This window comes from Mustela erminea, chromosome 6, assembly GCF_009829155.1.
Source record: "Mustela erminea isolate mMusErm1 chromosome 6, mMusErm1.Pri, whole genome shotgun sequence".
NCBI classification, from domain to species: Eukaryota; Metazoa; Chordata; class Mammalia; order Carnivora; family Mustelidae; genus Mustela; species Mustela erminea.
Window position 1 is genome coordinate 108,003,870 of NC_045619.1, and position 13,838 is coordinate 108,017,707.

General features: G+C 44.8%; 1 protein-coding gene across 39 annotated transcripts in view; it reads left to right on the forward strand.

Moving 5' to 3' along the window:
* CACNA1C (calcium voltage-gated channel subunit alpha1 C) overlaps window positions 1-13,838 on the forward strand; it is a 732,665-nt gene that overhangs the window by 583,698 nt on the left and 135,129 nt on the right. For 27 of the 39 annotated variants that reach the window (XM_032350007.1, XM_032349985.1, XM_032349983.1 and 24 more), the window contains exons 10-11: window positions 2,876-2,966; window positions 10,396-10,422. In XM_032350007.1, coding sequence (XP_032205898.1) covers window positions 2,876-2,966; window positions 10,396-10,422 — 118 coding nt within the window. Of the gene's footprint in view, window positions 1-14; window positions 90-2,875; window positions 2,967-10,395; window positions 10,423-13,838 lie in introns of all 39 variants that reach the window. The other 12 variants (XM_032349974.1, XM_032349969.1, XM_032349975.1 and 9 more) reach the window with 1 other exon arrangement.

The following is a 13,838-nucleotide window of genomic DNA, read 5'->3' on the forward strand; positions in this document are numbered from 1 at the left end:
CTTGTCTGTGAAAGGAGGCACTCCAGCGGGCTTGCTTGATCAGAAGAAAGGGAAGTTTGCTTGGTTTAGTCACTCCACAGAAACCCATGGTAATGTTCCCCTGTGCTCTATGTGTGTAAATGTGCATTGGTACATACCAGACTAGATGGGAGGGCATTTTTCTTGATGTCTTGTGATGCAGTGTTCATGAATGTGTATTGTGTGTGTGTGTGTGTGTGTGTGTGTGTGTGTGTGTGTGTGTGTATTCAAGGGGATGGTAATTTGTCCCACTCAAAGCCACTGACTATATATATATATATATATATATATATATATATATATATAGACAGAAGACATGACAATCAGCAGCAACTATTCCCTGATGGAACTCTTCCTTTGGTTAGTGCAGCCAAGATTAAGGCCACCATAAATGCCAACTTGGTACTGGTACAGGCAGTTCTTCGATTTAGGAGATATGGTTCCTCCTAAAGCCCAAGCCTATCCACGCCTAATTTGGTTGTATTTCTAAGCCTAGCATCACTACCATCGTACCACTCCACTAACACATAAGGAGCTCTCTGGGAGCAAAGTGTCACAAAGTCAGAGCTCCTTAACTTTATTCTTTTTTAAGATTTCATTTATTTATTTGTTTATTTGTTTACTGGGGGGTGGGGCAGAGCAGAGGTAGAGAGAGAATTCCAAACAGACTCTCTACTGAGCACAGAACCCAGTGCCGGGCTTGATCTCACAACACTGAGATCATGATCTGAGCTAAAACCAAGAGTTGGATGCTTAAATGACAGAGCCACCCAGGTACTCCCAGGGTTCTTTAAGTTTAAACAATGATGCCTGAAGAGTTAAAGGAAACTTAGGTCAGAGATGACGAGAGATAGATGAATTGAAAGAACTGAAGGCTCTTCAATTATATGACTTCTTCCTTAGTATAGTTGGAGGAAGGAACCTGGCAAGCTCTGAAGGTACTGTCTTCCTAGCTCCCAGTGCTAAAACCAGCTCCCTCAGACCTCAGGCTACAAAGGGTGTGTAAATGCTGTAAAATTCAACACCACCATTTGGTTATTTACCATGTTCTTATGATGCTTCTAGAGCCTGATTTGGCTATAAGAACATCATCTTGTCTTAAGGTATAGCATAGGGAGCTGGTCAACAGAGGGGCAATCAAGATAAGCATGACACTTGTATTCATGACCAAGTCCTACCCCAAACATGCTGTGTGAACTTGAGCATTTTTCCTTCCCTAAACCTCACTTTCCTGTTCTATAAATTGAAGGGAATAAGCTAGAGCTGGGTAATATCTAAAGGCTCATCCAGAGTCAGCCTTCTTTGAAACGGCATCTAGATTTCTTTTTACCCAACTGTATTAAAAATGAGTCCTAGGTGAGCCTGGTGGTGGGTATTAAGGAGGGCACACATTGCATGGAGCACTGGATGTGGTGCATAAATAATGAATCTTGGAACACTATAAAAATAAAATAAAATTTTTTAAAAATGAGTCCTAGGGTAGAGAGTTCTCTCATACATGACAATCAAACATATGTTAAGTCATGGGCTTTCTGTTTGTATCTTGCATGTTCCTGAAGTGAGTCTCTTCTCACCCACCCATCTTGCCTTCATCCAAAAGAAATGAACCTTGGACAATCTCCATCCAAAAATATTATCCATATAACCAGTAGAATCTTTTCCTGGGCTGTGGTGGCCCCATGGGGACTTGTACAAGGTGCCACATCGCCCGATGCCACACTCTCACTAATTGCAGATTCTGTGGCTGATTCGAGTTAGTGATTTTCTCCACCACATGAGGAGTTCTGTTCTGCAGGGAGAATGAAACCAGGACCAATGCTGTAACGGCCACTCTGAAGAGCAAGGGTTACCAAAAATAAAACTCATTGTTGCGTCATATTAAAAGGGTAAGAGAGGGTGAAGAGGAAGAATGCTCTTGAGCGAAACTTCTATTTGAAATAAAAAATGATAAAATAATGGCTTCTCTAAGCCACCAGACTGGGTTCCAAGCTAAAAAATTCCTGCCACTCTGGAAATGCAGCCCACCGCTGCCTTGGGAAGGGAGTGGAGATTGACACCAGTGGAATTAGATGGTTTATATCCCAAGTCAGCCTGCTGGGGTCAGAAGGTCGGTCAGGATGGCCAGAAGGAGAAGTGACATCCCAGTCTACCTGCAATCTATCTTCAAGTCACATTTAAACTTAATTGATGGTTTCCATGGTTATGCTCCCCATTCCTGGTGTCTGTAGTGCTAGTTTGAATCTTAATACCTGATTCTGGTAATTGCCATTTATTTCAAGCTCCCTATTTCAGGTATGGTCCTAGATGGAACCAACTCAGGACCCAGTATGCACTACAAGTAAGGGGGCACTCTTCCACACCCTTCTAGTACTTCATGAGACAACAAAAACATCCTTCCTACAAACAAGCTGAACCCTAAGTTTGGGGATGAAACCCCTTAGGATTGGGTGGGGGTAAAATATTTTGATGAAATCTCCTCTTTTTATGGTTAGTAGTGGATGCAAATGGAAACTCTCGTGCAGTTTTTCTGATGTCACAGAGTTGAGGGCAGGAAAGGATTCAATGGTCAGTGTCTTCAGGAAGTAAGGCCAACCTAGTTAATCTCACCCTAGACAAGTTGTAGATGTGACAGTCAAGGAAACTCCCAAACTTGGCCATGGCAGTGCCAGTGCCCCAACCTGCTCACAGCAGCACCTCTATCTCCCCACTCCCCAACAACTAACAGATACTGCTCAGGCTCTCCTCCTCCCAGGTAGCCCACAGTCTTGGGACTAGGTGTTTTGCAAACTAATGCTCTTCCCTCCCCTTTTCCTCCCCACCCTCAATGCCTTGTTCTGCATCCTTTTGCTTCTTGTAGTGAGCATGCCCACAAGCGAGACCGAGTCTGTCAACACTGAAAACGTGGCTGGAGGTGACATCGAGGGAGAGAACTGCGGGGCCAGGCTGGCGTGAGTAGGCACGGCGAGCCCAGAAACTCGGGCTTCTCCAGGGATGAGGGCGGGGATGCTGTGTCCTGAAGTCACAATGGGCTGGCCCTTCGTGGGTGCAGCAGAGGTCAGAGAAACAGAAAGCTCAGGCAGTGACTTCTGTGGAGAAAAGAAGGCACTGGGTTGAGTATGGCTCCTAAGCAGGACCAGGAGTCTTAACATTAAGACCAGTCTCTAATTCTGCACTCCTGGGAGGGTCTGACTCAGGATCTGGAGTCCTTGTCCATTACATCAGAGAAATACAGGACAGGGGTAGGGGGACAGTGAGGGGAGGTTGGTGGTGGCTCTGAAGTCTGTTTCTTCCCAGCCCCCTAACCCCCCATCACATGAGGCACCTAGGTGAGGGTTCCTGGGTCCTGCTAACCACCCTTTCCATTTTGGTAAATGTGACCTGGAAGAAGAGCGAACAGGTAAGAAAATACCCTGGGAGATAATCAACATGTTGGTCCTTCTCTGCAACTCTAGTTACCCACCTAGTGAAGGGAAACAGAGATGCCTGAAGTGCAAATTTGAGTTAATAAAAAATTCACCTGTGCTTAGATTGGAACATGGCCAGACACCTCCTCCAAAAGCAGATCCAGCCTAGATGCCCACAGCTTCCATTCCCTTGGGTCAGACCCCAGGCCTCAGTCTTCAGGGAACGGACTGGCCCAGGACTGGCCTGGTGCACAGAGGGACAATTCACACATGAACTATCATCGTCTCCCATCTTTGATCTTAAAAATGGAAACCAGTAGTCCCTGGGAAATGTTCCCCCACACACACACAAAAAAAAGAGGAAAAATAATTTTACTGCTAAAAATAAGCAAACTGCTGATTCTATTACCAGCATCTCAGCAGAGTCCAAAGATTAAAGTCCTATTCTGTCAGGGATTCACATTGACCTTGGGCATGAGGCCTCCTGGAGCATTCAGGTTCTGCTCTTGAAAGTTGGCTTGATGGGGTAAGGACTGTAAGCTCATCCCACTCACTGAAATGTATGGCATAGAGGAGGCTGTGAGTAGGACCAGTCCCAAACAAAATGGGTTTCTAAATCGCTCCATCAGTGAAACAGCATCTTATTTCACCCTTCATCCCTGAAATGACTCAATAGTCCAAGCAAACCCCCATTCCTTTAAAAAGATTCTCCATAGGTGAGTCTGAACACAAGCCATGCCAGCCTTGAGTATGGTCTCCAAGAAATGAGAAGGGAAAACAAGACTTAGGAACAGACTGCCTCTTGCAACTTCTATTTCCAGGGTACACAGGGCTTTCAGCATCACTCACTCTGACAGTGGCACCAGGGAGTCTGCACTGCAGATTTCTCGGCATCATTGGGAAGCAATTATTGTCAAAATGTTGTTAAAATACGGGGCTAATTACGTTTTTAAGCAGCAGTCCAAGCTTTTCCCTCTTCTCCTTTTGGAACCATACAAAGCAAGCACTCAACTTTTTGCAAATGGACCCCAGAGAACCTGTGGTCTTGAGACCATGGAAGGGTGTAGAGAAGATGGTGGAGGACCCTGCAACTCAAGATTTGGGGCATAGCCCAAGTTGCAAATCAAGAGGGACCAGGGAAGTTCCTAGCCTTAGGAAGTCACTTGAGAGTACATATCAGGAGAGCATGGAGATATGTTGGAAGGAGAACATGATTATCCTCTGGAAAGGGAAGCTGGCACCTCTAGTTTATCTGTCCTTTCCTTGAGACATATTCTGCAGGCTGGAAGAGCTCTGAAGAAATGATCCCTGTTATCCTTATGAATATCCACATTTATGCTTCTAATCTGTGCATATAAAATAGCTATACCCAGCCCTAGGATTATAATATATACTTAATAAATTACGGTCTTTCCCCATCTCTTTATCCAGCCCCATACCACTCCCTGCCTCAGACAACCATGGGATAAGATTGCCAACATTCCTTGTGGAAGAAACAGTATGAGAAGAGGCTGGGGGCTGAGACTGAGTGTGATGGGGAGGAGACAGTGAGGGGCTGACCTTTTTAAAGCTAAGAGGTAAAAGTCTTGTGCAGTCAGATGAGGTCAAGATGAGAATTTATATGTAGTGAGAAGGGCTGATGAAGATGATCCCTGAGGGGGTGAGGGCAGAAAGAAAGAGGAACTGAAATATGATATTTTGTTGGGAAGAGGGAGTTGATGAAGAAGAAGGAGACATCAAAATAATAAGGACGCTGAAGTAAAATTTGAAGCAAGGGTCCAACTGAGGGACCTGCAGATGCCATGCAGGTAACAGGACACGGTGGTCCAAAGCTTGGCTCTGAACAAGGATAGAGCCACACCCTTGAGGTCATTAATATAAAAACTATTAATGAGGCTATAGGATGAGGGTTGGCCAAGGGCTCAATCTTGGGAGCCTGATAGAAGAATAAAAACAAGTAAGTGAAACAGATGAAGATGTGTTAAGAGAACAGATAGCAGCACTTGCAGGAAGGCCACAAGAGAAAGAGTTTCAAGAGAGAACTATCTATTTGTACCTTCATTCAACAGTGTGTGCAGCTTGGTGCAAAGTGATGGTGAGGCATAGCAGTAGAAAAATATTGATACATCTCATCGGAGTTTACAATCTGGTGTGGAAGTGGCATTAAACAAGTAAATAAGTCAAAGTATTAGGAAAGAAAAGTAGCTATAATGTAGGGTTAATAACAGGTTAGACTTGCAAGTTAGGAAACACTTTTTTGAAGAATTAAATTTAAGCTAAGAAATGAAGAGTAAACATAAGTATTGAGGTGAAGAGTAAGGAAGAGTGTTCCAATCAAAGGCAACAGTGTGTTTCAAGGCCCTTGGAGGGAAGACCAGAGAGACCAGTGTGTCCAGGACAGGGCACTTGGGAGGAGAGGGAGAGAGGAGGTTAGACGTGGGGTATGGCCTGGTAGGTGCCTAGTGATCTTTGTCTTTATCACAAGACTGTGAGAAGCCACAAGAACATGGAGCTGGCTAGGGAGATTGACGGTTATTTTTGCATTCTTGAAGGATCACTTAGATGTCAGGGAAAGAATGGGTAGAAGAAAGACCAACAAAGAACACAGTGAAACACAGTTCAGCAGCCTCGATAGTAGTTAGTGAGGTGTGAGATGATGTTGGCTCAGGCTAGAGTCACATATGGAAATCAAGAAAGTGGTCATGGGTTCTGGAGCCATACTCTCTAGGACTTGTTTGCTGGAGCTGGAGACTTAGTGAAGGAGAGGGGTGAGAATGAGCCAGCATAGGGCACTCCCTCCAGAAGTGAGGCTGTGGAAGGATAAAGGGAAAATAAGATCATAGAAAGGGAGTCAGCAATGGCCAAGTGAGGCTTTGTTTTTTCCCTATAGTGAACACTGGGGAAGTTTTCACATCAAAGAAGTGACCAGTGAAAATGGAGGATCTAAAGATGCTGGGATGGAAATGAGTAATTAGAGCAAGACATTGCCTAAGTAGAGTAGAATGCTGACTTCAGAGACACAGTTGGGGACACTAGATTTACAAAGGAAAAAGGCATTCCTTACCTCTGGGACTAACTGGAAGATAGACAAAGAGACCTGGCATCAGGATTCCTGGGGTCAAGTCCCAGTCAGCCACCAACTAGCCATGTGACCTCAACCAAAGCACTTCTGAGTCTTGGTCTGGCCCTCCAGGACGTGAGGGAGTTGGCTTGGTTGTTGGCTCAGGACACTCCTAACAGAGGCCCAGGATTCCTGGGGGCCATTTTCAACACTTGTACATTCGGGCTTCCATGTAAGATTTCATATGAATAAAACATTCTACAACCCGATAAATTGCAAACCATAGATCCAGGTGACATCTAAAGATCCCTTCCAAGTTCTCAAACTCTATAGTTCTATAAAGAATATAGAATCAGAAATAGACTCTGATATAGAAAGTCAATGATAGGAGACATACCAAATTATCTGTCATCTCATCATAGAAAGTGAGGGTTAGGTGTCCTAGGAACCTGACGAACAGTACAGAAGATTCAAGCTAGTGAGTCACCAAGAGGTCACTAAAAGATCGCTGAGCAGTGCTGAAGCCACAGTGGAGCCCGACATCGTAAATGTGAAGGCAACCTCTTGAAATGATTCGACAGATTTTTTTTTTTTTTTTTGGCAGCCTGCATAGTCCAGAAGCACTAAAAACAGAAGTGTGAACCAGAATAGCAGTGTAGCAAGGCAGACAAAGTACAAGTCCCAGGCCATGTGTTGAGGGCAACGTCGATCTGATGCTAGTACCAAGCCAGGAACTGGAAGTTAAGACTGGCATTAGCCCAGGAGCCCTGGAAGGGGGTGAATGATGGGGGAAGACCCAGTGAGGGAAAAGATTGGTTCAAAGCAAGAGCAGGAGGATGAATAGAGAAGGAGAATCTGGTCAGAATGTGGAGCAACTGAGTTCGGCACCCGGTTGTTGAAGCAGTGCTCTGTGATGAAGAGGTCCATTACCCCTCTAGGAATAACAGCTGTGGATGGTGTTGAGGTTATGGCATCAAGGAGGTTAAGTCAGATGTGTGTCAGCCTGGGGCCATCTGACTTACATTAAAGGCAAATTGGAACAGTTCAGGGAGATACTATTTTATACCACAGGTAGTAAACATATGGTGCTCATTACTCTAAGAAGGGGAGAAAGGCTGAAATATAAATAGGCCTTCAAGAAGTAAGTAGTTAAGCAAAAGGAAAGGGGTTTGGGGCTTGTCTCTAATTTTGAACCTTAGTATCAACAAAGAAAATCATGGTTCCCTGGAAGGTTTGTCTTAGAGGCTTGGGCAGAAAAAGTATCTTAGGTTGGAGCAATTTCATGTCCAACCCAGTGGAATTGCTCTGATGGTCTTGAGTGTGAGTTACTGTCCACCTCCTAGCTCTTCTTTGAGAAGCCATTTAAAAACACGAGGTAGGAATTGTACCTCACTAGGACAATAATGATAGAAAAAGCCGAGAAGACTTCTGAGCAAGTTGTGCATCCTCCATTGGGATTTGGAAAAGCTAGAGCCTCTTTTTGCTGAGGAATCTGAAATGGTTTAAAAACCAGTAGGAGGAAGCATTTGCCACACACCAGCCAACCCAGGGTGTGGTGTGGGGGCCATAACACCAGGCTGCCATAGATTCCCCAGCTTCCTTACACAGTGAGACGGACCAGCTTTCCAAACCTTGAGCCAATGGTAACTCCCCAAGAGGTGAGGCTGCTGAGCAATGGGGTCCTTCTGTATTCATGAAGTGGGATCCTACTGTTGACTCCCACCTATGTAAGGAAATATGAAGGAATCAAGACACGTGGGCTTTACAGAGTTCTAACCTCAACTCTCCAAGAGTTGGGATTTTCCTTTGTCTCTAGACACTTGCCACTGGAACAATACCCTCCTCTTTCTTAAGAGGGGTGTTTAAGCAATGTGGTATTTGAAAGGGGATGAACGTTTCTGACCCAGTGAGCCTAAAATTATGCTCCAATCCCCTGAGATTAGCAACAACAATAAAAAATCAGTCTTCAAGTATGGTGTCAAGGGTTATAACTAAGTGGGAAAGAAAGTTCTGCTCCATTTCCTCCTCTTCAAAATGTGCCAGAATGCCAAGGAAGGGCCCATAGCTCATGAACATGCTGGAACGAGGACTAGGATGTCATTTCAAAAAGTCACCTCAGCTCTGATCCCCCTCTGTGCTCATGTCCTAGAGTTATTTTCCTGGGAGATAGGATTTTGGGTTTTAAGAACCCACTTTTGCTTATGACTCCCTTGGACTAAGAGAGCCTTAAAGGAAAGAGCACATGGTCTGCACTGAAGGACACCCCCCAGAGGATCATTGAGACATTTCTGAGAGGGGTCAGTCTGGACTCTGTAGACAGAGTCATGAGACTAAAGGCCACAGTCATACACTTTGGCTTGTGCCTAATAGCAAAGAGATCAACTGCCCAAAATAAGTCTAGTAAAGACCCTGAAGGTCCCCAAACTCAGCCTGGGCCTGCTGGGGGAGAGAGGACCCTGATTCTCCATCACCCAATTAGCAGCTGGAAAACATTTGTTTCCCCCATTAAACTGTGGCTCTAAATAAAAATGCTGCCCTTGGCTCCTGGTCCCCCTCCCACACGCTTTGTTAACATGTGATTAAATACTCCAGCCCTAGCAGGCAGTCTTGGGGGTGGGAAAAGGTTATTAGCTAACGGTTCAGAGCAGTAAAGGCACTTGGCTAGGATTCTCAGTGCCCCAGAGATATAATTATCTCATGCACGATGGCTTTGCCACCTGTCACATCTTCTGGTTTAATTTTTTTTTTTAATAAAAAATAACGAGAGGGGTTGTTTTCTTGCGATGTGACAGAGCTTGCTTTGTGCTGAGCTGGGAAAACACAGGTTTGCAGTGGCCGCCTCCCAAACTCCCTGATCCTGTTTTCTGTCTGCATCTGTCTTCATCTTGCTACCGGGGCCTCCATCACTTTCTTCGTCCATAACTTGCATTCTGCAGCCATCCGTTTGCGTGTCCATCTGAGCATGGCTGCTCCACCTGCAGTCCCCCTGGATCGCTCCCTGAACACCAAAGCCTTTCCTGACACATTGCCTTCAATTGCTTTGTCTCAGGGGCTTTTGTTGCCCCACCTCCTTCCTTCCTCCCTCCCTCTCTCTCTCCCTTTCTCTCGCTTCCTCCTCCTTCCCTCTCCTCTCTTTCTCTCCCCCTCCCTTCCTTCTCCCATCCTTCCTTCTCCTAGTCTCCCCTGGACTCTCCAACATGAACTCAGTACCCTCAGGGTCTCCCTGCAGGGTCCACCTTTCAGGGGGCCTCCCTCACCGTGACCCCTTGAGTCACACCTGTCCTGTGCTTTTGCCTGAAAGTTCCCCACATCTGCAAGGCTGCACGTGACTGTCAGTATCCTGGGTTTCTGTTCCTTTAGGCCCAGTTGCAGCCCTCGGGCCAAGACTGGGGGCCTCTCAGTTCCTGGCAGGCTTCTTTTGCTTATCTTCCCCTCCTACCCCAGCATTGGCTGGACTCCTGCTGGGACAGCAGTGGGGTCTGATGGCATATTCCTGCCTGTGGCTTCCGGCTGGTGAGACCTTCACATATGCAGAGAGGCCCTCCTCTCCTGCATGGCTCATTCCCAACACACAGTCTAACCTGACTTCACAGGACCTGCTGGGCAGATGCTATGTGCCATGTGGTGTCCACCCTCTCCAGGGACCATTGGTTCTGCTTAGAAAATACTAGATCTGTAGACACATCAGCTGGGCCAGCCCTCAGTGTCCACGTTCATACACATAAACATGCCAAGAGATACTGACAAGAAGGGTTCTCTCTCTCCAAAGTCATTCCACGTCACTCCACACATCCATCCGGCACCCTTTCTAGTCACCCAGGGCCATCAAACTTCTCTGGAACTGCTGAACATCTTTTAAGTGGAAGAATATAAATGTATGTCCCTTGGTAACATCTCCTTTTTCCCTTTCAGCCACCGGATTTCCAAATCAAAGTTCAGGTGAGTGAAATGCATGCTCTTCTTTCCCACCACACACCAGCTCTGTCCTTGGCTACACTTTTGGGTAGCCCAAGGAACAGCAAGGGGGGAGGTGGTTACAGTGAGGGTGTTATTCTAAGGAGTAAATGGCTGTCTTTTGGACGGCTACCAAGAAAAGATTATAAATCAGATTCCGCATATAATTCAGGGGTTGATATTTGTTGAATTTTCTTGGCCAGTCTTTTTGGCAAGGACCATCCCTAGGAGGTTGTAAGACCTAATGTGTCTCCATTCCTTATAAGATGAAGTCCAGTTAAAATAAATATAATGTGGACACTTGCTACTATTCTTGCCTACTTCATGTTTATGGAATACAGTAAGAAATCAATGTTAAGGATTATGGAAAGAATAGGATCACATTGCTGTTTCAGAACCTTTCACAGGACCCATCTTCAGCCCTGTGTCTACCTTTCCAGCCTTTCCTCTTGCACTCCTCTGCCTGCACTCCTTGTTCCAACCACATGGAACTTCTTGCAGCCCCCAGAATGTTCCTTGTCCTCTCAGACATCAAGGCCTTTCCGTATACCCTTTCTTCACCCTGAAGACATCGTGTCCACATGTCTTCATCTGGGGAATCCAGGTTTTTGTTACGAACCTCAGATGTTACTGCATCTACATCTTATGCAAACCCTTCCAGGGAAGTTACTCAACTTCCTCCACTCCCATAGTGCTTTGCTCATACCTCTGTCACAGCACTTAGCATACAACACTACAATTATGGGCTCACAGGCCTTCAGTAGGCTCTGCATGCCTCACACATATTCTTTCTAGAAAGCCTAGCTAACTGCCTGCCCAGGAGTAGGCTGTCCATACATATATGTTGAATGGATGAATGAATGGATTTGTGGAGTGGAGATGTGAATTTTCCTCCACAAAGCTTGTACATGCCAAAAATATTGGTGTTTATGTTTTGTAATTGATCTAATCTTGCTTCCCCAGCCTCACCCACTGTGTAGCAGGAGCATAAATAACACTAAATTTTAGTCCAGCTGGGTAAATGGAACCCAGTGCTATGCTTTAAATAGTCCCTGAAGGTAAAATGTTCAGTCTCTCATATTTCTACTTCCCCAGCTTTTCTTCAGAATGGAGTCTGGATGCATGAGGGCAGGGAACTTTAAGATCCTGGGAAGTAAATGGGGCTTGTTAAGGGCTGCTTCTGGAATCCTTCTGAGTCCTTTGCCTATCTATACTGTTTGATGGCTAGCCTGGGCTTCTCTCTGAAATTTCAGATACTTAACGGGATGCAGCAGCCCACCTACTTTGGACATCCACTGCTGGAGTCCATGCCCCCATATTTACATATGATCTTGAAATCTCAACCTCTGCTGTCCGACCCCCAAGCTCTGTCAGTCCCTGACTTCAGCACCTCCATACCTCATCTGAATGCATGGACACTTCCTGGTCCTTCACACTCCATGAACAAGCTATGGGGAACCCAGAGCACTATAGCAGGCTCACCTACCTATTTGCCTCCTGCTGCTGCACCAGCCTGAATAAAGCTCTGAGGAAAAAGCTGGCATTTTCCCAGGGGCCTGCAGACATCTTCCCCCATACTACACCCAGTGGAGGCTACCCACTAGCCTCAGCACCCCTGGGACTCCCCATGACTATTTGGGTGTTTCTAGAACAACCCTCTGCAACCTCTTGAGACTTGGCACCCAGGGCTGAGAATTTAGTGAGGACTCTGGTGTCTGACTTTCACCTCTATTTCTGATAACTTCTTTCTCCCATAATTCACTGAAATTGGAAAATGTAGGCCTTTCTCCCCTTTCTCTCAAGCTAAGACCTCCTTTACATTAAAAAATCTTGGACGTATTGCATGGAGCACTGAGAGTGGTGCATAAACAATGAATGCTGGAACACTGAAAAGAAATTTAAAAATAAATTAAAAAATAAACACACACACACAATCTAGGGTCAAGTCTACCAGACCTAGCTCTTATTACATGATAGAAATTTCTAGAAATATAAAAAAATCTTTTCTTTCTTGGTAATGCTTGGATTTTACTGCTTTAGCTCCATGTCTAGAGAAGTGGTTAATACATAATAGGGAGTGAATTAATATTTGCTGAATGAATGAATGCATGGTCTTGCTTCAGTAAGACAATAGGCTTACACAGTCTCAGACAAAATGTCTAATTTGATAGTCAAAGCTGAGAAAGCACTTTGTGTTCCTGACAATTTTAAATCCCCCACACAATAAAAGTAAAGGGATCTAAAAATCCATTTGCAAATATTTCCAAAATATCATTCTCATTACATGCAAATGAATGAATCATAAATGAACAAATGAATGAGTGAACAAATGAAGGAACATGTTCTGAAGGATTGGAAGAGAAACGACACTTTTGTATGTACTCTATCTAGTAAGAGATTTCCCAGAAGATTCTGGGAACATTTTTCTACCCAGTGACCCATGGTACAACCCATCCTTTTAACAAAGGAGAGGAACAGCGCCCCCCCCACCCCCCCAAAACCTTGGGACTCTTTGCTAAGCTTTGAGACTCAGCTCAACCATCTACTTAACCTCATGTATTTCAACCACTGAATCTCTGAGAAAGGTTTTTTCCTGTGCTGCTACTATTTGAGATACAACAGAAACAAGAGAGAAACCTGTATTCCCAAAAAGCATACTATCAGTAGTTTAGCACTATCATTCAACCCATTTTTAGATGAAGATACTGAGGCTGAGAGAGACCAAGGGTCTCGTGCTCACATCTGGCCAAGTCAGAACCTATAGCCATGTCCTGTATTGCTAACCACCATGCTAGCCTAGTGAAAGGTTCTGCCCGGGAATACTGAACCCTGTTTCTGCTCAGTTATTATATCTTAAGCATGGGCCCATAGTTCTACAGCAGTGTTGTTGAATAGAAATACAGTGTGAGCCACAGTAGGACTTTTTAAATTTTTCTAGTAGCCATGTTAAAAAGTAAAAAGAAACACGTGAAATTAATCTTAATGTAATTCATTTAACCTGATGTATCTAAAACATTATCATTACAATATGTAATTAATATAAAAATTATTAATGAAATATTTTACATTCTTTTTTTTTTTTACTAAGTCTTTGAAATCCGGTGTATTTTACCTTATGACATGTCTAGGCTTGGACTGGCCAATTTCAAGTGCTGAAGAGCCACATGGGGCTAGTTTCTACTGCCTCAGACGATATGGCTCTAAAAGGTCTAAGCAGGTAGCAAACGGTGGCACTCTAGATGCTACAGCCCACTGATGGCGTGTGTTTAAGGAATATCAAAAGCTGGCAATGGATTGAAAATTCCATAAAAATTATCAAAGTAGACCCAGAGCCATTTCTGTCTGCTGAGAAGTTTGCCGTTACAGATGCAAGAGGAATGTCTCCTCGTACTTCCTACATC